Source organism: Fulmarus glacialis, unplaced genomic scaffold (assembly GCF_000690835.1).
Source record: "Fulmarus glacialis isolate BGI_N327 unplaced genomic scaffold, ASM69083v1 scaffold1603, whole genome shotgun sequence".
In the NCBI taxonomy this organism is placed as follows: Eukaryota; Metazoa; Chordata; class Aves; order Procellariiformes; family Procellariidae; genus Fulmarus; species Fulmarus glacialis.
In genome coordinates this window covers 12295-35083 of record NW_009203394.1, presented here as the reverse complement: position 1 = coordinate 35083, position 22789 = coordinate 12295, and the positions used below count along the sequence as shown (strand labels likewise).

General features: G+C 40.6%; 1 protein-coding gene across 1 annotated transcript in view; it reads right to left on the bottom strand.

Moving 5' to 3' along the window:
• Positions 1-22789, bottom strand: part of PLBD1 (phospholipase B domain containing 1) — a gene marked incomplete at its 5' end in the record, with an annotated part of 32457 nt that overhangs the window by 5674 nt on the left and 3994 nt on the right. Inside the window, 6 exons of the mRNA XM_009574607.1 lie at positions 2045-2185; positions 2298-2498; positions 9213-9357; positions 10600-10764; positions 17464-17602; positions 19546-19629. Coding sequence (XP_009572902.1) covers positions 2045-2185; positions 2298-2498; positions 9213-9357; positions 10600-10764; positions 17464-17602; positions 19546-19629 — 875 coding nt within the window. The remainder of the gene's footprint in view (positions 1-2044; positions 2186-2297; positions 2499-9212; positions 9358-10599; positions 10765-17463; positions 17603-19545; positions 19630-22789) is intronic.

The following is a 22789-nucleotide window of genomic DNA, read 5'->3' as shown; positions in this document are numbered from 1 at the left end:
GCTCTACAAACACTTTAAGCCAGCACTGCTCTTGAGAAAGGCAAACTTCTTTCACCTGGGCTGCTCCAGGCACCAGGGAACAGGGCAGGGGCCTTGATGAGACTTGTCTTGTGTCCTGAGTGGCATGGAGGAGTCCAAATATGCGGCTTACAGGGGCAGTGCTGGCTTACAGCAACTGAGGTCTCTAAGGCAGCACTTCTGCAGTGCTTAGCCCACCCTGTCTGCTGAGGGTTGTCCTTCTAATGTTTAAATTCCTAGAGACTGACTGCTGCATTATCTAATACACACAAGGTGCATTTAGATACATGGGAAAAGCCATATTGTAAATGTAAAATAATATGTAACTTCTAATAGATGCTGCCACCTTCGAAAACAGAGCAGCCACAAGACCTCCTAGGAGGGAATAAGCGGGCACTGTGTGCCCAAGCCCAGGGGTTGGGCTCAGCCCTACAGGGAATCGCAGCTCTTGAGTCACTGCTGAAAAGGAACTCGGGGAACCCTCTAAGCCTGGCCTCTCTGCACAGGTGCAGCACTGCCATGACATAGTTGCACTGCTTCAAGTGCCAGAGCTAGAGGGTCTCTATTAGCTTGTTTGTCAGCACCACAATCCACAACACAGCACAGAGAAGCCCAAGGCATTTCAGCACCTGAACTACACACAAACACTGGAAGATAAGGTGCAACAGCCTACTTTCATATCTTCAATGGATAAAGGAGCCAGAGAAGCATAAGGGAGAGACATAGGATTTTTCCAAATTATCTATAAGAAATATCTCATAAAACCATATTGACATTGTGGCAAGCCTAAAATAAGCCAGAACTTTCCAAGGAGCCAGACACAAGGAAAAATTCCAAAGGGAAACAACCCCAGCTACTAACATAAATGCATTTCCAGTAATCTTGATGATGAAAAGCAATTCATCAATTCACCTCCTCAGCACGTGATTACAGGAGGGAGCACAAAGCACCAAACACACACTTAAATTTGTGGAATGAGCTCAGGCTTTTGGATGCTGACATAAAGTGCCTAGAAAACACTTGTGAATGAAACCTGACAGTGGATGTTTCGCTTCACCTACGTTTTTGTTTGTTTTCCATCAAGTTTTTGCTAGTCTTGCTAGGGGATTAAGGAATCTTTTAAACAGCAAATATTTAACAGCACAAGTCTTATGAGGAAGCTGAGGGAATTGGGGTTGTTTAGTCTGGAGAAAAGGAGACCTTATCTCTCCCTACAACTACCTGAAAGGTGGTTGTAGCGAGGTGGGTGCCGGTCTCTTCTCCCAAGTAACAAGCGATAGGCCAAGAGGAAACGGCCTCAAGTTGTGCCAGGGCAGGTTTAGATTGGATATTAGTAAAAATTTCTTCACTGAAAGGGTTGTCAAGCCGTGGAACAGGCTGCCCAGGGAAGTGGTTGACTCACCATCCCTGGAGGTATTTAAAAGACGTGTAGACGTGGTGCTTAGGGACATGGTTTAGCGGTGGACTTGGCAGTGCTAGGTTAACGGTTGGACTTGATGATCTTAAAAGGTCTTTTCCAACATAAACAATTCTATGATTCTATGATTCTATTTATCAGATAACAGAGCTCCAGAAAAGTTCAGGAGCTGAATCTAACATACAACTCATCTCATATTTAAAAGCTCATCTCCTTGTAGGGTGACCCACTCACCAAATATTTCAAGTAGCCCACAGCGTCAGTCATTTAGTGCCGCTTCAAATAGACCTCACCTTTTTCCTCATGGGTCTCTAAGACAGGGCAAACAATACCAGAAAAAAGGCAAGAAAAAGAAAGAAGGTAAAGTCTATTTTTCCGGCCCCTGCTCTTAAGAAACACAGGTGCTCACCACATTTCTGCCACAGCATACAGGAGAAATGAATACAATGTAATAGACCTGGCAACAGAGGGATGCTCACACAAAGCTTTCTAACTTGAAACTCAGCATTAGTGTTCAATAAACCCTTCCCAGGTACAAAGCACGATTCTCCATCAGCTGGCACAATGAGATGGCTTTCCTAAGCCATTAACTACTATAGGAGCTATTACCTTTCCGGAGAATATTTGTTTGATCAGAATACTCCACAAGGGTTGGGATCTGCTCAACAATGTACAATGCACCATCATCAAGGTTCTTCTGCAGCTTGACCTTCTTCAGGTCCAGCACCATGTACTGATTGTTGTAGGTCCCTAGGTATGAGAGCGAAGAGAGAGTTACATGTCCTGCCTGGGGAAGGAAAAGGGTACAAGGGGGAAAGGGAACACATCCTTTTTTCTAAGATTCATATGAAAGTGTACTTACCAGAGTTGCACTTCGAGAAGGTTTCTGCCCAAGTTTTGCCACCATCTGCCATCATGTTAGCTATGCGGACCCTCTGCCAAGCTAACAGGGACTCAGGCACCACTTGCTTGATAAGGGTTTGGTTGAACACACTGTTGGTAGTCTGCAACATTACCAAGCCGCTGCCTAGTATGTAAAAGTCATCCAGGGACACCAAAAAGCCTTAAAAAGCAGTAATACAAAATTTGTTATCTTTGTGAACCTTTGATATACTCATAAAGCAAAACACAGAGACAAGCCAAGAGGGCATCAATGAGTCAACATGTGTGTGTGTTTGAAACCAAACTGTACAAATATTAAAGATGAGGTGGTGACTTCTGTAAGTGCTTTAAGCCCACCTGTCAGCACAGTTTCTCATTTGTCGTGCTTTCAACACACAACCTAACTCTTTGTCTAGAGCATTTGTTTCATGTTTGCATCCCAAGCTTCTCCTTCGTATGTCAAACTATGTCTTATTCTCATGCTGAGGATTACACACTGTAAACGCCTAGTGAGTGTTTGTTTCTAACAAAGAAGTTCCTTTAAAAAAAATACAACAAAGAAAACCAAAACAAAATTACAAACTCCACAAAGAGATTTTCATCAACCAGTTTTAGGTTTAGATTTTTATTCTGTAAGGACAACAAGTATTCCTTTACATTAATCCCTTCTGGACTAAATCAAGCCAAGCAGAAAAATCTTCCTTCTAGTTTAATCTTTTCCAGTCTAACTAGTCTTAAAAGCATCTCCAAGAAATGAGCACCTCTTAAATCATAAACCACACCCTGTATATGAGAGAAAGTTTTACCTACTTTTTACCTACTCCTCTTCCTGACATGTTGTCTTTGGTTTTTTTATGCCTATCAGCCCTGCAAACTCAACACAGCGATGGATGTCTAGGCAGGATTCCCTTCCAGGTTACATGCCAACAAAAGTACTAGGTCCAATTGCAGATCCCATGCCAGGAGGTGGTACACAGAGCTGCAAAGGTCAGCTGTAATGCCATGGATAGCATGGTGACTACTTACAAAGCAGAAATAACTTGACTTTGAGATTCCCCGGCTGATACGGGGCTGCCAGGTTGGGGAAGAAAGGTTGTTAACTGAGCTCCTGATGGGGAAGTCATCCAGAACCTGGTCTCATTATTGCTAATGAGTTTTTAACGGTATCATTCTTCAAAGAGTACAAAATGCTAAAATGCTGCGCAACAGCGTAACAATGAGTTCTACTATGAAATCTTCTACAAGCAGGTTTGGTAATGCACTGCAAACAAAGGTCAGCAACCTATGACAGCCAGAAAGACAACTCAGTTCTGCCTCCAGTTCCTGGGCTTTCATCAAAAGGCAGACCTCCTTCAAGCAAAAGTAATGTTTAAGGGCATGTTTAAGGGCTTCGTTTCAGCAAGATTTCTTTAAAGTCTCAAATCAGAACAGATCCAGGAAAATATACTTTGTAGTCACCTGTTCTCTAAAAATATGTCAGTATAGAACAGGCAGAGCACCCTGGCAGCTTGTGGTTCCTAGTATTTTATTCTTGGAGACAGAAAAAGAGTGTCAATAAACCATTTACATCAACAGCAGAGTTCTCTCTCAAATAAGTTAGGACAAGAAAAGAAACACTCTAAACCTGGCTCTGCCAGTCCATTTTATACAAAGACATAGGATACTCCAGTGATAAACCGTTGTGTAACAACTCGAGTGCTTGCCCAAACAGAGACAAGAAATGAAATTTTTAAACAATTGTGATTCGAATTGAATGCCAATTCCCATGTGGGTGCCAATGCCAAGTGCCCTACTTCAAAATAAACCAAATAGTTTTTTCTTCTTTTTCAATCGACAAGCTGAGATAAAACAGAAAAACTCAACTCAAAGCAAGTGTCAAAACAAGGAATGATGCTGAATTAACTGAAGTTTGAACTCTGCAATTTAAATAAATCGCACAGCTCAGCTAAGCTGAAAACAAGGAGATTTCCTTCTGGGCCTTAGTATTTACCAAGTTTTATCCTGCAATATTTTATAATACAGCGTGCCCTCCATGATACACCATTACTAGCCTAATTATTCCGAGACAACATATACCATTTTGGCTTAAGGCATAGGCACCCCTGAAACAAAGGGAAGTTAAAACACATACAACAGGTTTACCCGGGGAAAAGACATCCACAAAAATAAAACCTGGATGAAGCCTAGAGATATCAACAGATATTTGATGTCCTCTTGTGTCATTCTTGTCTTTTTAAGTATGTAGGAGACTCTGTTGTAATTGAAAATGCCTTTTATGTCAACTGTTACCTTACAGTACTTATCTTTTCTGTAAACCCATCTCCCATTCTTACCAGCAACTCTCAATCGATTTTTTTTCTTTTTCTTCTGTTTTCTTCCCCCCTCCCTCCAATTAACCTGACTCTTCCTACATAGAAACAAGCAAAAGCACTTCTGATTGCATCTTCTGGGTCTGAGCCATTTAGATTCAGATTCCAACCACTACTGGAAAATTGAAGTTTCCAGAGTCTGGAGTTTCATTCATCATGACAATATTAATCAGCCAAGCAAAGCAAAGTATTTTTTGAAATCTGAGCCACAGTGTTCTCCAGGGAGTCAGCACACCAAAGAGTATGTGGGGGGTAACACGTTCCTGGCAGCTATTGTTCCCAAAGAGGTAGGCTGCTGCTTTCTAAACCAGATGGCATCAGCTCTTCTGGTGTTTTAAAAGGTCATTGTGCTCATTCAAGCACAGAAAGGGTCAGTATTACAGGCTCCAAGTCAGAGACATGAGGTCTAGCCATCACCTCACAGGGATGAGAGTAGCTCCTGGCTGAGATGCTCAGTGCTCTGGGCTATAAACACACTTGACAATGGGAAAGGCGATGTCTTCTCTGGATTAGCCTTCTTAATCCCATCAGCAGTCGCTTCTCATGACAAGACTGAATTCCCACCAGCTGCCTTCCTTCCACTTGCAGACCTCTCCTAGGCACTAAGAAATAGCACATAGCACACTATAGCTCTGGCCTCTTATCTCCAAAGTGCATCAGACACTTTCTTCTGATTACCTCCAGGTTTTAGACAGATGTTGGAGGGAGCAGGGAAGCCAGAAATGGTCTGGCAATATATCATGAGCAAGCTGGTCCCCTGAATACAAGGGCTACCGCCCCTTCCATGTTTTGTTCCTCCTAGCTCTTGCTCAGGCTAGGGAAGGATAATGCTGCACCTTCTGATCCTGCACTAACACCAGATTACTTCAAAGCAAGGGACACATGTTATTTCCCTCTCCTGTCTTAGCAGCACACATATAGCCATCCATCAAGACAACTTGTGCCGTCTTGTTCCCATGTCATAGCCTGTCTCAACCAAGCAAGATCCCGACAGCAGACCAGAGGAGCAAAGGTGGCAGTAATGTTCTTCTCAACTGTTTTGCTTAAACAGCTAAAATCAGAGTAACATACTTAACAAGACTGTGGCTCAGCCCAGAGAAAGTAAGTCACTACCCAAACCAGAGTGCTTGGGTCCAAATGGTAGATTCCCTTTCTTAAATGGGGTTCAAAACTAACTGTTCAAGAAGAGGTCCATCCAAATGGATGGAAATCTTGGGAGCTGCAGTCTAAGGAAAACTGCAAATTTCATCAGTTAATTGGGCTCATTTCTTTGAATGCCTCAATGGGGCAGTATAGAGCAGTGACTGCACAGCCGGGGGGGGGGGGCTTTCTCTCTGATCTTTTACTAGGTACGTCCTGCAAAACAGCACTTACCTAGTCTCTGTCATCGCATTTCTTACCCCCCCAAAATGAGCATAACTTCACGTAACATTTGTAAGCAACTGTAACGTGTCTGTACAATTTAAGTTCTCTCTGCTGTGCATAGATTCACCAACCACATTAAGTACTAATGTCCAGACTGAAGTCAAGGGTGCCCAAGCATTCAGCTCAGACATTCTTCCTTTCCAGAGGTTCACAGAGCTGTCCTATATGCAGCTCTGCACAGACGCTTTCAACAGAAGAGAAAGCTATGAGCAGAGTTCAAGTGAGGATTTGGATTAGTGTGGAAATGAGCAGCAAGTGGCTAAATGATTCTGCAAAAGCAGAGATTACTACTACCATTCATTTCCATTTGACTGTGCCTCTGCAGCGCTACTGATGCTCTGAAAGGGACAAAACAGCAAAGAGAGGACATGCTGTAACAGTGGACATCTGAACATGCCGGCAGGAATGTGGGGAACTGCTGAGGAAGCCAGCGTGGACTCTGCAACTCCTGCCTGTCCTGCTACCTGCTCAGTCACAGCAGAAGCAAGGAAGCGCGAGGCCCTCTAGCTGTATCATAATGCACAGGCTGACATGCATCACGGCTAGTGAATAGTCTTAGATCCTTTGAGTCACAACGAGTACTAGTTTTTGCAGTGTAGTAGCCTGTCTTTTGAAATTCAGTGAATAAACAATCTGGACAATTTTACTCTGTGACCCCAGGAGAAATCGGGGAGTTGGCACATTCCTTCCAAGAAGGCAAGCAACTCCTTGAAGCTTTTCTGACACAGCTTTTGGATAGCAGAAGAGTTTTACTTCATATCCAATCTACTGGATGACAGAAATCTTTTTAATTACTTACTTAGGTGTCACTGAAGGCCTGGAAGGACACCTGTCTTTTAATGTTCTTTGTTTCCTCCAGAAGTCAATACTTCCATGTACATTAGGATCATGTTACTGTTCAGGAGAGCTTACTAGCTTGGCCTTTCTTATTGGTTCTTAGTGTCTATCAGGACAGACAGTAAGAGTGGGAACTTGCATGCGGGGAGAAGTTACAGTCATCAGGTTGAACCGTGGTCAGGACCTGCAGATTCCTTGGTCAGATGCCCTGAAAAATACAAGGCTTCATCTCATCCCAACATGGAGCAGAGGAATTTGGCAGTTCCCTCCTTCCTGCATGATGTCCCTAGATCATTACCAGGCCAGTGCTTTAGAGTTTACTCATCCCCTGGAAAACTGCAAGTTTGTGAACTACACCCACTGCTAATGCAATTTGCAGTAGTCAATGGATCATGCTTGTCTAGTGCTTGTGATAGTATCCTGTAATTAGGTGGCCAGTGAGTACACTTTGCATACCACAGGTCTCTCAGACTTCACTGCAGCCATGGGAACTATGTTTTGCAACAGTTCTAACTCAATTTTGTTGGTAGAAGTACACGTTACCACGTCACTGTGGTAGAGAGAGACTACCCGACACAAGCAAGCTTTTAAATGAGCCACCTCTGCAGACCTCAGTCTCAGGGAAGCGCACTGGGATTTTGCACAGTAGTGAACAGACCCCGACCATTTCAGCATAGTACTACCTGATTTTCAGGTATCCTCCCATACAGCGAGCTTTATCATTCTCATCAAAACTTGTATTTCACTTTACACAAAGAATCCACAAAAGGATCCCGGAGACATCACCACAGACACCCACTAAAAATAAAATAATAAATGCTCTGCATGGCTGATCCTGATCCCCAGTTTGAATCTGCAGCACAATGCAGCATGCAACAGGTGTGCAACAGAGCCACATTCTCCTGAAGGACAGTACTATCCTCAACAGTATTTCTGCTGAAAGATATGAGAACCAGAATAACCTTCTGTACATTCAGCTGATGAACAGAGCTCAGACAGAAACCTTGGCTTTCTACCAGGTTACACAGGCTTGGCAAAATTCCTTGCAACAAGCGAGTGAAATTCCTCCAAGGGAATTGGAGATAAACCCAAGCTCTTGAAAGGCTGTACACTTAGGCATTTGCCAGAATACCTCTACTCCTTCCTCAAACCAAAAATCTCAGTTGTCAGAAAGTGCTGCATTCCTGAGGGTCACCGAGGAGGATCAGAACCACACAGAAAAAAAAAAGTTGCTTTCAAAAATGAAATGAATGCAACTGCTTTTCAGAATAGTTCAACTGAGGAGTTCCCACCATGAAGGACCCTTGCCTTTGTAGTAAGGCAAGCACAGTAATTCAACAAAACACATTTTGAAATCATCAACCAACAAAATCTCATCAGAATCAGACAGTCTCCTATGGCACATACTTCACTTTAAAAAGTTTATGAAGATTCTTGAGTGTTCGGGCATTTTCGAATTTTAAATTCCACCTTTAAAAACTTATGCAATGCTTACTCCTAGCGTTTTAGATTTACTTTGGTGTTCATGTTCACATTTCTTGGTGCTACTCTAGCAAGAGTACATATTTTACCACAGAAACATTAACTGCTGGCAATTTCTAACATTCTTCCAGGAAACTTGAGAATATTATATGCTGTCTAATCTTCCCAAGGGAGATTTTAAATATTCTGGCTAGCTGTATTACTATCACATGAAATAAGCATAAAAAAAAATACTCCCCTCTGCAACAACTTCCAGAGAAGCTGGAAGAGGGAGCTGGGAAGGGGGGGATGGGAAACAACTGAAGGTTTGCTAACCCAACACCAAAGAAGTTGATACAATTTCAAATGGCTAGTGTTTGATACTCTCTAATAATCCCATTACAGCACGAGTCATGCCACAGTGGTAAATGGAAGCATTCAAAACTGTGATTACCAAACATGCGAATGCTATAGGCAAGGTGAGAAGTTCAACAGTTGAGATGACTGCAGACTACACAAGCAGAATTCAAAGCAGCATGTTTGTGCCAGAGGTAGAATATTTAACTAGTACTATTCAGAGCACTGAAGGCGATTCATCAACAACAAAAGATGACAACAACATCATGTTCAAGCCAGAAAACTGAAGACGACATTTTGTCCTCTTGGTGGCTAAAAGTTTTAAGGTAGATTGAAGCCAGTGCTTGTTGAGGTATCATCCTTTTTATAGACAAGACATCTGCAAGACAGTAAGATGGTCCATGCCATCTTGGATATCTACATTGTTTTGTGTTTCTTGACTTTACCTGGGTAACTGCTGAATGAGACACGGCCGGTGCTAGTGTCTGGATCAACTATATTGAAGTTCCAATGCTTATATATTCTCAGCGTGGCAGCATATGTAAACCAGCTGGAATGGGCAAAATATATATTCTCATATCCTGGTAGAACCTGGAAAACAGAAGCAGAAAGATGAATAATTTCAGACCCTACTATAGTCTGCATGTTTTGTACTTGATAGAAACTGGGAGAACAACTTGTTTTAAGTAGTTTGATTAATTGCATTGTTCAAGAAGGAGCAGATTCTTGTGCTTTTAACTGTGTACTTAACAATGAATTTCTGAAACTTCTGGAAATAATTCTTGCCCATGTGTTGTTTTCAAATAATTAGTTGTTATTTTTCAAAATGAAACAGCTTAGGGTTTTTTGGGACACCTGCATCACATGGTATGTTTTGTTTCCCCGGTTTCCTCTTGAATACTTGTATTTACACATTCAGATCAGCTCTCTGCAAACATACCCAACATTAATTTAGAACATGCTGTTTCTGTGAAAATGCCTCTGGGAGACTTTAAAATATGGAAGCAAATGCAAGTAAATTCATTTTGAGAAGGTAAATATGTATTGATAGTACATCTTTTCAAAGTATTTCCCTGGTTCTAAGGTTTGTTGTTAGCTCAGAAACCTCGTGCTGTAGGCAAATGCTTGAATGAATGCTTCTCAATTTAAGGTGAATATTGTTACTCTGGGATACATGGAGTCTCCATATGCTGACTAGATCCTTGATAATTTTAACTGAAAAAATTAATTGCCACCATGATTATCAGACACTTACCTTAAAAGCATTTCTTCTGTCATTACTCCCATTGGAAAGCCGTTCCACAGTATCACTGTTAACCTTAGATAACATAAGCCACTTGCACCCATTTGTTCTTGGGCTAGCACTGTCCTTCAGTTTAAGTAATCTTCTTACTTAAAGAAGAAGTTTAAGTAATTAAGAAATTACTTAAAAAGTTTAAGTAATCTTTTTCCCTTCCTCCCTGCTTATTTGCCCAATGTGTTTGTAGACATTCACAATACCCCCTTTCAGACTTCACTTGGATAGGTGAAACAAGTTGCCCTCTTTCAGTCTCCTCTCCATGGTAGTTCCCCATTCCCTAGTAATTCTAGTAGCTTTTCATTGTCAATCTCTGTGGTTTTGCTTTGGTTTGGTTTTTTCCCTGCCCTCGAACACAAGTGAGCAAAACTGGACCCAGAATCCTGTGGAGGCACAAATGACAACTGCACAAAAGCACCTTGATTGACACGAGTCTTTTTATGCACATGCAACATAAACAGTGAAGACTCCAGAAACGCAGATTCATGACACTGCAAATCAACACAGTCACTGGAGATGAAGTTCTTGGTGCTCACCTTGATGAGTGCAGAGCAGTGACCCATATCCCACTGATACTTCCCATGGCTTCCTGGCTCCACGTTGCATTGTCCACTCCGTGCAGAATACTCAAACAATGCAGGAATGAGGTCCAACAGGTCTCCAACTGCATTCAGAAATTGGACATCAAAGATGCTCAGTGGCTGAGGAAAGGAAGAAAAGACACCACATAAAGCACTTTCAGACAGAGAAGCATCAAGATAGTCTCAGCTGTTAGAATTTTTTTCTCTCAAAGGAAGCTCTTATACGGTCTATGAAATACCTACTCACAAGGCACTTAGGTACCTTTAAGGGTCTGGCCCTTGTAGTGGCATTACCAGTGCAACATTTCTGAAGAAAAAAGGAGACGCTAGCAGTAACTTAAGAAACTTTTGTGTGTCTTTGCAAACAGCATACCAATCAGTCTGCTGTTACTGTTATGCTGGGGTAAGATTTCAATTTTTTTTTTTTTTAATCTAGATGCCCTTGAAGAGCTTTACATTAACAAACACTCTTGGGAGTTTTCGGATTTTTATAAAGACTGCGATTTAAGACATCCTCGGGACTGAGGAGGAGGAAACAAATGAGGGGAAGCAAGATATGTTAACAATATTAATGAAGTATGGAACTAGCTGAAGAGAGGAAGTCAGTCAAAAGGCACTCCGCTATGCCACATGCTTGCAAAAACCCTTTATGGTTAGAACTAGCCAGGGTTAGCTACACACAGCTCGTTGTGCAACATGCTCTTCAGAACCTTCTCTTAATTTGCCTCTTCAAAAGAGCTTAACAGTGGTCTAGCCTCAACTTTCAAAAAACATTTTCTAAATCCTTCCTGTTCGTGCTTGCACCATGCCTTTAGTTAAGGCAAGGCTTAAGGAAAAGAAGTCAGAAGACACATCACTGTAGGGCTAATGAATAGTAATTTTAGAATGGGACAGAATCATATAGCAAAGAAACACACTGCTTGCGATATAAATTACTGTTATTAAACCATATAGATGACCTCTCTACAAACCCCAATAAAGGGGAGACAAGGACATGGAAAAAAGAAATCATGCCAAATCCATTTACTTTTTATTCAGAAGGCTGAATTCTGTATTACCCATCTGCTGTTTTGGCAGAGAGAATAACCAACAGGAAAACCAAAAATAATGTAAACTCTAGTCCATATATCCCAGGGGAAGGAATTAAACCTTCCCACAATGCTTACCAAGACAAGTGAAAGAAATAAGCCATTCTCACAACTAAAATCATGCATCGCAGAAGGCCATAACAGCAGCTATAGTTTGAAGAAGAAATCCAAAGCAAACTTTCATATATGTTACATTACTTTAGCTCATCATGTTTTTGCTCTAAGGACCCAAACCGGGAGCAGCAAAGGCCACAACTGATAAACATCAAGAGATGTATCTTTGGATGGTTTTAAGCAACTCAGTATGAATCATTTACAAGACCCAACAAGTGCTATCTCATTGGAATCCATATAGAGAGACTTGGCACTGTTTCAGAACAATTTTTCCCCATCCAGTTGCACTTAAAGGTCTGCAAGCCCACCACACAACGAGGAGAAGCTGTTTTCCAATGTCCAATTTACACAGGCATTACTGTACAGTACCACCAGGAGAGGAGCAAACAGGATTGCATATGAGAATGCTCAGCCAGCCCTGAGACATCTTAATTGTACTTGCCATTTGGCAACTACATATTCTCCTCCATGAAATCTGCCTTCATTGCAACATCTACAGGTAGCTACACTGATACTGCTGCAGCATCACTTGAAATGGCCTGTATATTTTTTAAAAGTTTCACATTTCTGTGCTATCTTACAGTCATTTCAAGTCAAAAATTCAGTAACTACTAGAAAGTTCATTCAAGCTACAACAAAGGTGCCAAGCAAGGAAACTATCAGAACTATATGCATAGAAAGGTGGCCAGAGAGGAGGAGGAAAGACGCACTCAAACAAAGAAACAAAGGTTATGTAAATTCCTAGGGCTCCACTGGGTGAGATTAGGCTGCCAGCTCCCAAAGCCAGCCAAAATATCAGAGAAGTAAAAGAGGAACTATGTTGTTAAGTACCCTCACTAGGGTTCTGTTTTAATTCCCCTTTTCAGGGGCAAGCAGATTTTTTTCCAGTTTATTTCCAAGAATTCATTGCTCTGCTTGGATAAACCCGGTGAGCTTCTCTGGAGTCTCAGTAAAACAACACATTCAAACAGAAGACTTGGGTGTCTGCAATGCAGGCCAGATCTGGGAATTTCAGGAGTGGCCTGAGGCATCTGCCACAAGGCTGAGCACCCCAGTTTGGGAATTACTACAGCCGATTTCCAGGATATATGGAGAAGTCTTCTCTGGGAGGAGTTAATCAGTGTCCACCAGCAAGAATTAGACCAAAAAAAAAAAAAACCAAGCGTGCATCATAACAAGTGCATCATGTAGGGCATATTACAATCTTTTGTAATAACCTTCTCTCATCTCACACAGCAGTGTCAGGAAAACTCCTCGCATGCATGGTTTACATCCTGAAGAAGAGTGAATGAATGAGCTAAATTGACAAGGGGAGAGGTGGTATAGCCACAAGAAGAGAAAAAGTCTTTTTGCTAGAATATGTGGCTCCTCCTCTAGGGTACTGTGCTGACTAGCGAAAAAGAAATCACATTGAGTTTGAGTTACATCAGCTGTAAAGAGAAATAAACTTAGAAAGGGGAGCAGATAGGAGAGAACCAACCTTAAAGGCTTGTCTACATGCGACATTAAAATAGACGTTATTCTGTAATAATTGTTTTCCAGTAACTTCCCCATGCGTGAGCATTCTCAATATAAAATAAGGAAGTACAAATAGAGAGCTGTCCTAGAATCATTGTACTACTTAAAACTCTGACACCTCCTTATTCAAGAGTAATTTCCCTGTGTAGACAAGCCCAAGATTAATCACAGCGTTGGTAGAGCATTAGGCAGATGAAAAGGCTTAATGTTCTTTGAGTGCCCCTCCTTCAGAAATTGTCTTGACAAAAGGGTTGGGTTTGTTTACTGGATATAAAATGTTGCTAAACCAGACAGAATAATGTCACACTTTAACATGAAAATGTATTCAGATTTTGACATCATTCTTAATGATACCTGTAAATATCAAATTCAAAATACAGAATGTTACAATATACATTGCCTTCACACAGGTCTCAGTGGAAGCACCTACCTAAAGCCCTGCAGGAAACCAGACCATGCAATTAAAAAAAGTTTAGAACAGTACACTACAAAACATATGCTTCATTCATACAGGGATAAAAAAAACGTACTAGTACTACTATCCACGTACTAGTACTACTATCCAACAGTTCAGAGTCCACACCAAATTTTCTTTCTGTAGTAAGGCTCAGTTATTTGTGGCAGACATAATACAGTAGTCAAGTGAAGTAGACCTGAAGTTTAGGGGAAAAAGGAAAAATGGAACATTTCAGAGTGGCCTGTGTGCACATAATCCAACTCTCATTTAAGCACCATGTGGATTCAGCATAGCTCCAAACTACCACGCATTGTACAGGACAATGGAAAGTCAGATCTTTTCACTTGTCTTCCTCAAATAAGTGCACATCAACTAATCCACCAAATGTGAAACTCCAACTACTTGCAAGTTTGAAAAGGTATGTGTAGTGCTGATAAGAAACCCTGACATATGAAATGTGTAAGATAAAAAGCAGATTAGCTATTGATGCAGCTTGTTTCCATTCTCCTGAAAAGGGAACAATTTTGTTCCAATGCTCAGTGTTGAAATCCACAGACTTTGTAAACGCAGTCCCTTTTCTCCACCTTTTGGCCTACCCTTGTTAACCAACGAACTTCTCAGTGTTCAGGAGAGCACTTAGTCCATGTACAAGCATTCATTGTGGGGGGAAGGGAATGTAAGAACTTTGAAATCCATCTCCTCCTCTCTTTCTCTTCCCCATGACTCTGACCTTTTGGAAGTTAAGAGGAAAAAGTAAGACTTCCCAGCCTTTCTTGTGCAGTGTTTAGCCTTCTTTTAAGCTTAGGACGTTGGGGGAAGTATCCATAATTTTTCCCAATAGCAGTTAGAACATGAGGCAACAAAATAGAGCCTGTCACGTGTTGGGTTTTGGTTGGGTTTGGGGTTTGGGTTTTTGTGGGTTTTTTGGTTGGTTGTTTTTTTTTTTTGGGGGGGGGAGGGGTGGAGATAAAAAAGGAAAATAAAACTACCACACCACCCACACAAGAGATATTCTTAATACTTCTAATGTTCGTTACCACCATGAATACAAACTACTGCACCACTAGAGATCAAAAGATAAACTTATTCCCGAAGATGATAATCCTAAGACAGTACATGTACAGAACAGATTCTTTTTTTAATGAAACAAAAGTAGTATCTACCAAAGGAAAGAGGGAAGAAGAGACTCTAGAAGTACTAAGGAAAACATGCAGTAAGAATGAGATTTGTTTTTAAAAAAATGCTGAATTCGTTGTGGGGGCTTTCAGTAACAGGTTTAATTATTTTTAAGGTGAGAAATGAGTAATGGAAATAGTAAATACTTGTTACTGTAGTTGTTGCCCAAAGAAAGATCAAGACAACATTGGATGAATTGAACCAAAATATAATACTTAGAAATAAGAAAAAAATCATCTATTAGGTGAATTTATTTGCCAAGCATTCTACTTACTAACAATCTAAGGGATTAAATAAAAGAACCTTTTAAAACTTCTTATAATATGTAGTGCAAGAGCCAAGTTGAAAACAGCCTCTTTGGAGGGCAGATGTTCTTCAATCACAAGGAATAAGTAAGATACTGTTGGTCTTCTCAGGGGTTTGTTTTGTTTTGTTTGTTAGTTTAGGTTTGTTTTTTTTTTTAAGTGCCAACAGTTTGCAGAAGCTGGGTTGATTCTCAGATAAGTGGATGTGTCAAAGCTAGAATACTAGTCAGTAACATTGCATCTGCACCTGTTTTTATTGTCTGTCTGTCTAAGCTCGGAGCAAGAATCTTGAAGCTCTTCATTTCCTGAAGGGGATCCTAACGGCAATAAATATGTACACAAATAGCACTGTTGTAGCCTAATCTCCCAGAAGTATTTGAAAAGTAGTATGGTATCCAACAAAGTGAACGGCATGTACTTTTGCAGAGCTGTCAGGTATCATGTTGATGCCAAGGAAAACCAAACACGTAAGTGCAAAAGCAGGTGTCCAAACTGTACTCAGAGGTAAGAGACTGATGTTAACTTACTGCCTCTGACAAACAGAGGAACCTGCAGCACTATCTCAAGTGAGAAATACCTACATGAGGAAAATTTTTGCTTTTAATAAAAAGATATGGATCCCAACATAGGTGATAATGCCAAAAGCTAAAATTGTGAATGGCATAGGGAGAAGTCAAAATAAATCCCACCATCTGCTCCAGGCACGTTTGGGAAAAGAACTATACATATCCACTGTATAGAATTCAAAAATAGAGGACACACCTATTTCAGACTGAACCATATATTTGAACTTTTACTAAATGCACCATTTTTATATAGGCATGCTGATGAAATATCTGAACAGAGGATTATCCATATATTTGAACTTTTACTAAATGCACCGTTTTTATATAGGCATGCTGACGAAATATCTGAACACAGGATTAAGAATGACTTGGTCACTTCAGAGGTCAGTGCTTTTTAGTATCAAATACACAGTTAAATAAGTATCAGGGAATACCCGTTGCAGGTAGGACACGCCTATTATAAAAAAATAGCTCAGGCACAAACTAGCACTTTTCTCTCCCCTCATCTGAATCTAAAGGATTCTGAAGCAGCCAAAAAAACTGATGAGCTTTGCAGGGCTCTCCAGATACAGGTGTTATGAAAGGGAATTAATGAGTTAATTTCCTAGAAAGTCAAGGTTTCTTAGTATCTTTCCTATAACTCAGGCCCATCAAAATGGATCTTTCCATTATTGTGAACAGTCTTTTCTTTTAGTTTGAGCCGATTCCCCATTTGTGAAAGCCCTAGAGCAAGTTCTACGCAAGAGAGAGATGTGCATTTTACTAAAACCCAGCTGTTTATTATTTAGCACTCCTAACTTCCGTAAATTCTTGATATGGTTAAACCAAGACAAAAGGGGTCAACTACAATTACTCAAGTCCTCCCTCTGACACTGAGAAACCTGTTAGACATTAGACCTAAGGACAGCACTGTAATTACAATAGCTCTACTGGAGTTAAAGGAGCTCTGCTATTGCACACAAGCTGATGATCCAGAACACAATTCTCTAACTGAATTAAAAATATAAAAAAAAACAGAAACAAAAAAAACCATACCCCATTTGGTCTGCCACAGCACTGACAATATATTTTGTAATGGGAGACTTGGAACACAGAAAAGGAGAAGACATTTAGCAACATAAAACATACTGCAAAATGAAGAGGCTTTTAAGATTTGAAATGTGATGCTTGGAAATAAGAATGAAAGCTTTAATACACTCCCTACGTGCTGATTCATGCTGTTGCAGCTACTCTTTATACCTAGAGGGTCATTTACTCAATAACAATTGTAAAGTGACGACAGCAAGTGCTTTAGAAGTGTCTGTCCTTCCAACATTCAGGGGGAATACACGTGGATACAAAAGCCACCCCCAATCTAATCAGCATGTGAGCGCCCAGGGTTCCAAGTCCAGTGCAAGGGATCTGTGGTGACATACCCAAGTGCTCAGTCACATTATCTGCATCCAATAGCCACTGAAATTTTTGTAGAATGGCATGCAAAATGAGTACTTGCCACTAATTATCCTTTTTTTTTTTAATTATCAGATTCCCTTCTCCCATCTTTGTTCTCTGACATCCCATCCCCAGCTACTGAAAAAGAGATGCAGTAATCTTACTGTTTGTTTGTGTAGTTTAGCCCACTCGAGGGCTCCCATGTACAGACCATCCAACTGTGCAATAATATAGCCAGCATGCCTCCAAAAGGGGTCATCCTTATTATTTCTGATTTGTTGTCTTGTCCATTGATCTTGTTTCCTGCAGAGGAACAAACAGGTTGGGGTTTTCTTGTTTTTGTTTTAGAGTATAATTAATAATGCAGGGAAGGGACAAATGTATTATGACCCAGATGATCCAACCTTCCTAGTGTTTTGAAGCAAATCATGTTTTGGAAGTCCTGCAGACATAAATGTTATATCCTCTGGGTATAAATGTTCAGATCCATGCAACATACCCTACAGTAGTGTGCCTCTACCAGACTTTAGTATCAAAGAAAGAGTTGGACTCCACCGCTGTGGGGGACCCTGCTACATCAGATCTAGAACACCCTTACAGTCAGTAAAGAGACAAACATTTGATAGGTCAGATGAACCATTCCTTTTTAAATGCCTATTTAAGGATAAAATAGACTGACCTTTGAAGAGCCTACTTCTCTCCCCTACATACAAGTGCAATGAAGGCATGCTGCTGTCAGTCCTCAAACACTGCCTAAGAACCATTGCTATCCTCCTCTGAGGAAAAGGTGGGAAGCCAAACACAACCATCCCAAATCCAGATGCCAAATCCAATCAAGAGGCTACTAGCCAAATAACCCAGGTTTAGAGCATGAGGCAACACAAGCTGAACAGACCCTAAGGCAAGAGCAGCCAACATGATAAGGATCTCCCAGAGTTCCCTCCTTTGCTGTGCACAAAGGGCCACAGAAGAACCACAGCTGTTAGAGTAAGTCGGGACCAGATTACGGCCTCTTTCATCCTCCTGTACCTATCCATCCAGCATTATGTATGGCAGCAAAAAAAGGGAGAATGAACCTGGCAAGGAAGCAAACTCTTCCAGCAGTCTATGGGTGACAAAACCATCCAGATTCAGCTTTCTGGAAGTAACAAGATCAAGAAGTACATCAGAGGAAACAGGGTTATGGTCAGAGATTCAGAGCTAAAGACTTTCAGGACAACGCAGCAGCCCATATTGCAAGACTGCTATTAAGTAAAGCAGCGATGCAGGAGTCCAGGATATAGGCAACAGAAAAATGATGCAAGGCCACCTAGTATTTCCCCCATCCTCCAACAATGCAACTTAGGGGATACAGCTGCTATGCTGAGTCATTCTGGAAAAAAACCCATACACATTGATATGGTAGCTAGCCCATTTTTCCTCACAAGGAGGACAGCAATGCTGAAGAATGATAGTAAGGGAGCACTAAGATTTTTTTTTTCCCCTCTTCTTTTTGGATAAGCTAAAACCAATCAACTTTATATATGTGCACCAATAACAGAATTAGTCAGATATACAACCCCTTGTGGAAAGCACAAGGCAAGGGAAAAAGGGAAAAAATAGTCCCCAGAAATGACCAAAGTTTCACAAAAGTATTTGTAATGGAAGAAAACATAAGTCTAAGGAGATTTAAATAAGCGGTAATCACAGTTGAGTTTCCCAGTATCTGGCCTGGTTCTTCTCCCACTTGTAGTTTCCCACCAGTGTAGCTGCATTATTTGAGCAGAATTACTTTTGACTTATACAGCTGAAGAGAAAAGGGAATCAGGATTTCTGTGATTAGAACAGAATATACGTCAGTAGTAGAATAAACAAAATGCTAACCTAACAGAGGAAGGAAAGGATACACAGTGCTAAAAAGATTAAGGTACCAAGAAACCACACTGTTCAGTGTAACATTCAAAATACCAGCTTTTTTGAAAAGGATTTTGACTAGAATGACATTCAGAATTCATTGGCATTATTCCGCACCCCTTTGTAGCAATGGTTTTAAACATTTCTTTGAAAGAATCAGAATTAGGGAAGGGCATATGCCCTTCTTCATGTATGTTTAGAATTTTTTTTCATACTAATGGCATTCAATCAGAGGGAAAGGAAGCATGTATTTTCTTTAGCCCATAAGTAAGAGAATAAAAAACCCTCGAAAATTCTGTCACCCTCCAACCCAAAGTCTTGAATAATTTCTTTTCTAATAACTAAATACATACGCCATAAAATTCTGAACTCCACTTCGAACGGTAGGATTCTTAATTAACTGCGGATACATATTTGCAGCATGGTCATACATGTGCCTGTAAGAACAAGAGTAGCAGAAGTTATTCTTTTGCATCTTCCTTTCCTTTTGCTTACCAGCCCATTGGTCAACAAGCATTGATAGACAAGCACCACAGTCCACAAAGTAAGCTTTTCCTAATCACAGAAATTACTTCACAAACAGCAAAGGTAACACAAATGGATTGTTGAAATTTAACTCAAAATAGACAACCTTGCTAATACCTGCTCAAACTGCTGTACAATGGAAAGAGAAGCAAGAATGAGATTGAACTTCTTCATGGCGAAACTTCACGTTCAGGGAATGTTTGTAGGCCAGAAGCATCTTGGAAGCCTTAGCACATTAAATTAAATCACAACAAAAATAGTTTACTGGAGAACTATTCTATATGGAACCAAGAAAACACAGAGGTGAGGAGAATATAATTTGCTGATCAGTCGTGAGAGAGAGAGAATTTCAGCCTGAAATCTAGCAGGTTTTACTTACCATTAACCTTGTTCCTTCCTTAACGATTAAGTTAAATGTCTCTATTTTAAAGCGTGTATACGTTGATCCTACGTGTTCCCACAGAAACTCCCACTCATGCCAGCCCTAAACAGATTCAGCTTTATGGAGACCAAAATTACCGTGATTTTTTTTGTTGAATTCAGTTAGCTGTTTCATCCCCACTAACTAATAGAAACAAAAGTTGTAGGGGTTTTTTTGGTTGGTTGATTGGCTGTTTTTTGTTTGACTTGTTGAAGATGAAATAAATTGCCAAAAATTGCTCAGGAGCCCAAAAGTTAAAATCACCCTTCCATTTTAGGTCAAATAGAATCATCCGATTCAAGCCAAAACAGAACTTTTGGATTTTCTCATTCTGTTAATTTTTTTTCCTATCAACATTTCATAATTTGGGTCAAACTTAACCAACTTTTTTTTTTCAGCCACTGAATTAAAAAAAAAAAAAATGAGGTGGGGAGAGGAATATTTAATTCTAGGTGGAAATCAGCAGAAAATTATTTCGCTGAGGTCTGGAGTTGGTAGAATTACATCAGTCATCAGTAAAATTAGCTCCTACCAAGTGCCAAGAGAAAGAAAATAGAACTAAGAAACAGATACCAGCCTCAAGGAAAGTACATGCCAGCAGGACAAAATTCCCTGTATTAACACTCGTAAGGGCAACTTCCTCTGAGAGGGATGCAGACAGGAGCTCTTCCCAGTTTCCCTCAGGGCATAATTTGAGAATACAGCCAGAGATGATGGAATGGTTTGCTGATAATTAGAGAATCATCCATTGACCTTCTCCCCTCTCTTTCTGTCCCCTGCCCCATTCCCAGCTGTTTAAATCCTTGATTGCATGACCCTGCTGCCTCTTCTCCGCTCTGACTACCAAATCTAATTGTCAGCATACATTCAGACAAAACACTAACCCAGCAAAAAAAGGGAATATATTTTTCTGGCAGTCTGTAGTTTGAATTAGGTTGTTATGTAGACAGATATGCAACAGAGGTGGTGCAAGAAGGCAGCTCTCTACTGTCTTAGTAGATGAACTGATGCATGAAAGGGCCTGATCAGTGCCAGGGCAGACACAAGTTGGGGGTTTGGATTCACAAGTGGAGGGAGATGCTGGGGCAAGAGAGGGGAGCATTCAGCAGCTTCACACCATTACACCTTTCATGAAACTGCAGCTATAGTACCAATTTTAGTTTTAGTTTCCTGTCTCCAATTTAACACAAGACTACATGCCATAATCATAAACTACTTCTTGAAGAGGACAAGAAAGTTGAAGAGACAGATCAATATTCTCCACCCTTGCAGTCACAGAGAATTTGGCAAATAAAAAACCAAAGTAATTTTAGGAAGGAAATTATAGCGTAACATATTCCATACTACAAGTCAGAGCTCTCATGACACCAAAGAAGAGGAGCAAATAGCATAAGACAGTCTATCTGGCAGATAGTCTTTTAGGGATGAGAACCAGATGAGGATAAAAACAGCCAGGATACTACTCTAATCACTGCCTAGGCCAGGACAGATGATCAGGCTTCCGGGTTCAACCATCAGCTCTACTGTCTTCATTTTGCACTCAAAGGTTATGCAACACAAGGCAGATTTTACAGTAGTAGTATCTTTAAGCTGTGATGACTGATGTAGAGACTGGGTTAGTTCAGAATCAGGGGACTGAAAACAGCCTCTTTAACGGACTTCCTTCTTGTATATGCTAACAGAGGACATACAATTCCTGGAATTGATTTTGCTTTTTTAAATGCCCAAGGTTATTGAGAATTTTTCCCCTAGTTGCCCAGCTTTTTTTTTTTTGGTTGATTTTTTTGTTGTGGTGTTTTTTTGTTTTGGGGTTTGTTTTGGTTTAGTTTTTTGCTTTAACAAAGCTTCTATGTGCGTGGCTTGCATGTTTTGTAAGGGTATTACCCTCTGAAGTAAATTGGATCATTATAGCAAGGTAAGGCTTTGCAACTGTATCTAAGGCCAAATGCAAGGCAATTACAAAGCTGGGACAAGAATTCAAAGTCTGAAAACGGCAAAGCAGAGCCCTGCTTCTTCAAATTAGAGAGGAAGATGACAGGACTCAGGTCAGCTGAGGTTATATCAGAAAAAGAGTACAATTAACCTTGCTTCAAATTTAAATACTGCTTTTAGGCACCTGGCATGCCCCAATTGGAACTGATTAAAAGTACGTGCTTAACGTCACAGATTTGGATGTGTTCTGCCATTCCCCAAGTAAAGTGAGGCCTCATTAACACTTCCGTTTGTAATGGGGGAAGATAATTCACACCCAAGAAAACCAGAGCAAACATCTTTGGCTGGATGATAGGACTGGACCTTACAGAGAGGTGAGAGACTGGTGATAAAAACAAATGTCTGATCTCCAGACACTACAGACACTAGAATTAGATTTATTCCACACCTAATTATGTGTTTTCAAACTAGACAGCTACTATGTGAATCAGGTGCCAACACTAGAAAGATGAATCGTGCTCTAGAAAAGGCCTGAGTTTCTACCCTCACTGGTAAACGGGTCTGACTAACTTAGTTATTGCTTTTTCTATCACAGACTTACATAACTAGAGCTGAGATTAATTCTTCCCCAGTAATCAGAGATAAGACAGTCCCAGCATGTGTGGGGGTTTTTTGAGGGGGCTTTGGGGGGGTGTTTTTTGTTGTTTGCAGGGGTTGGG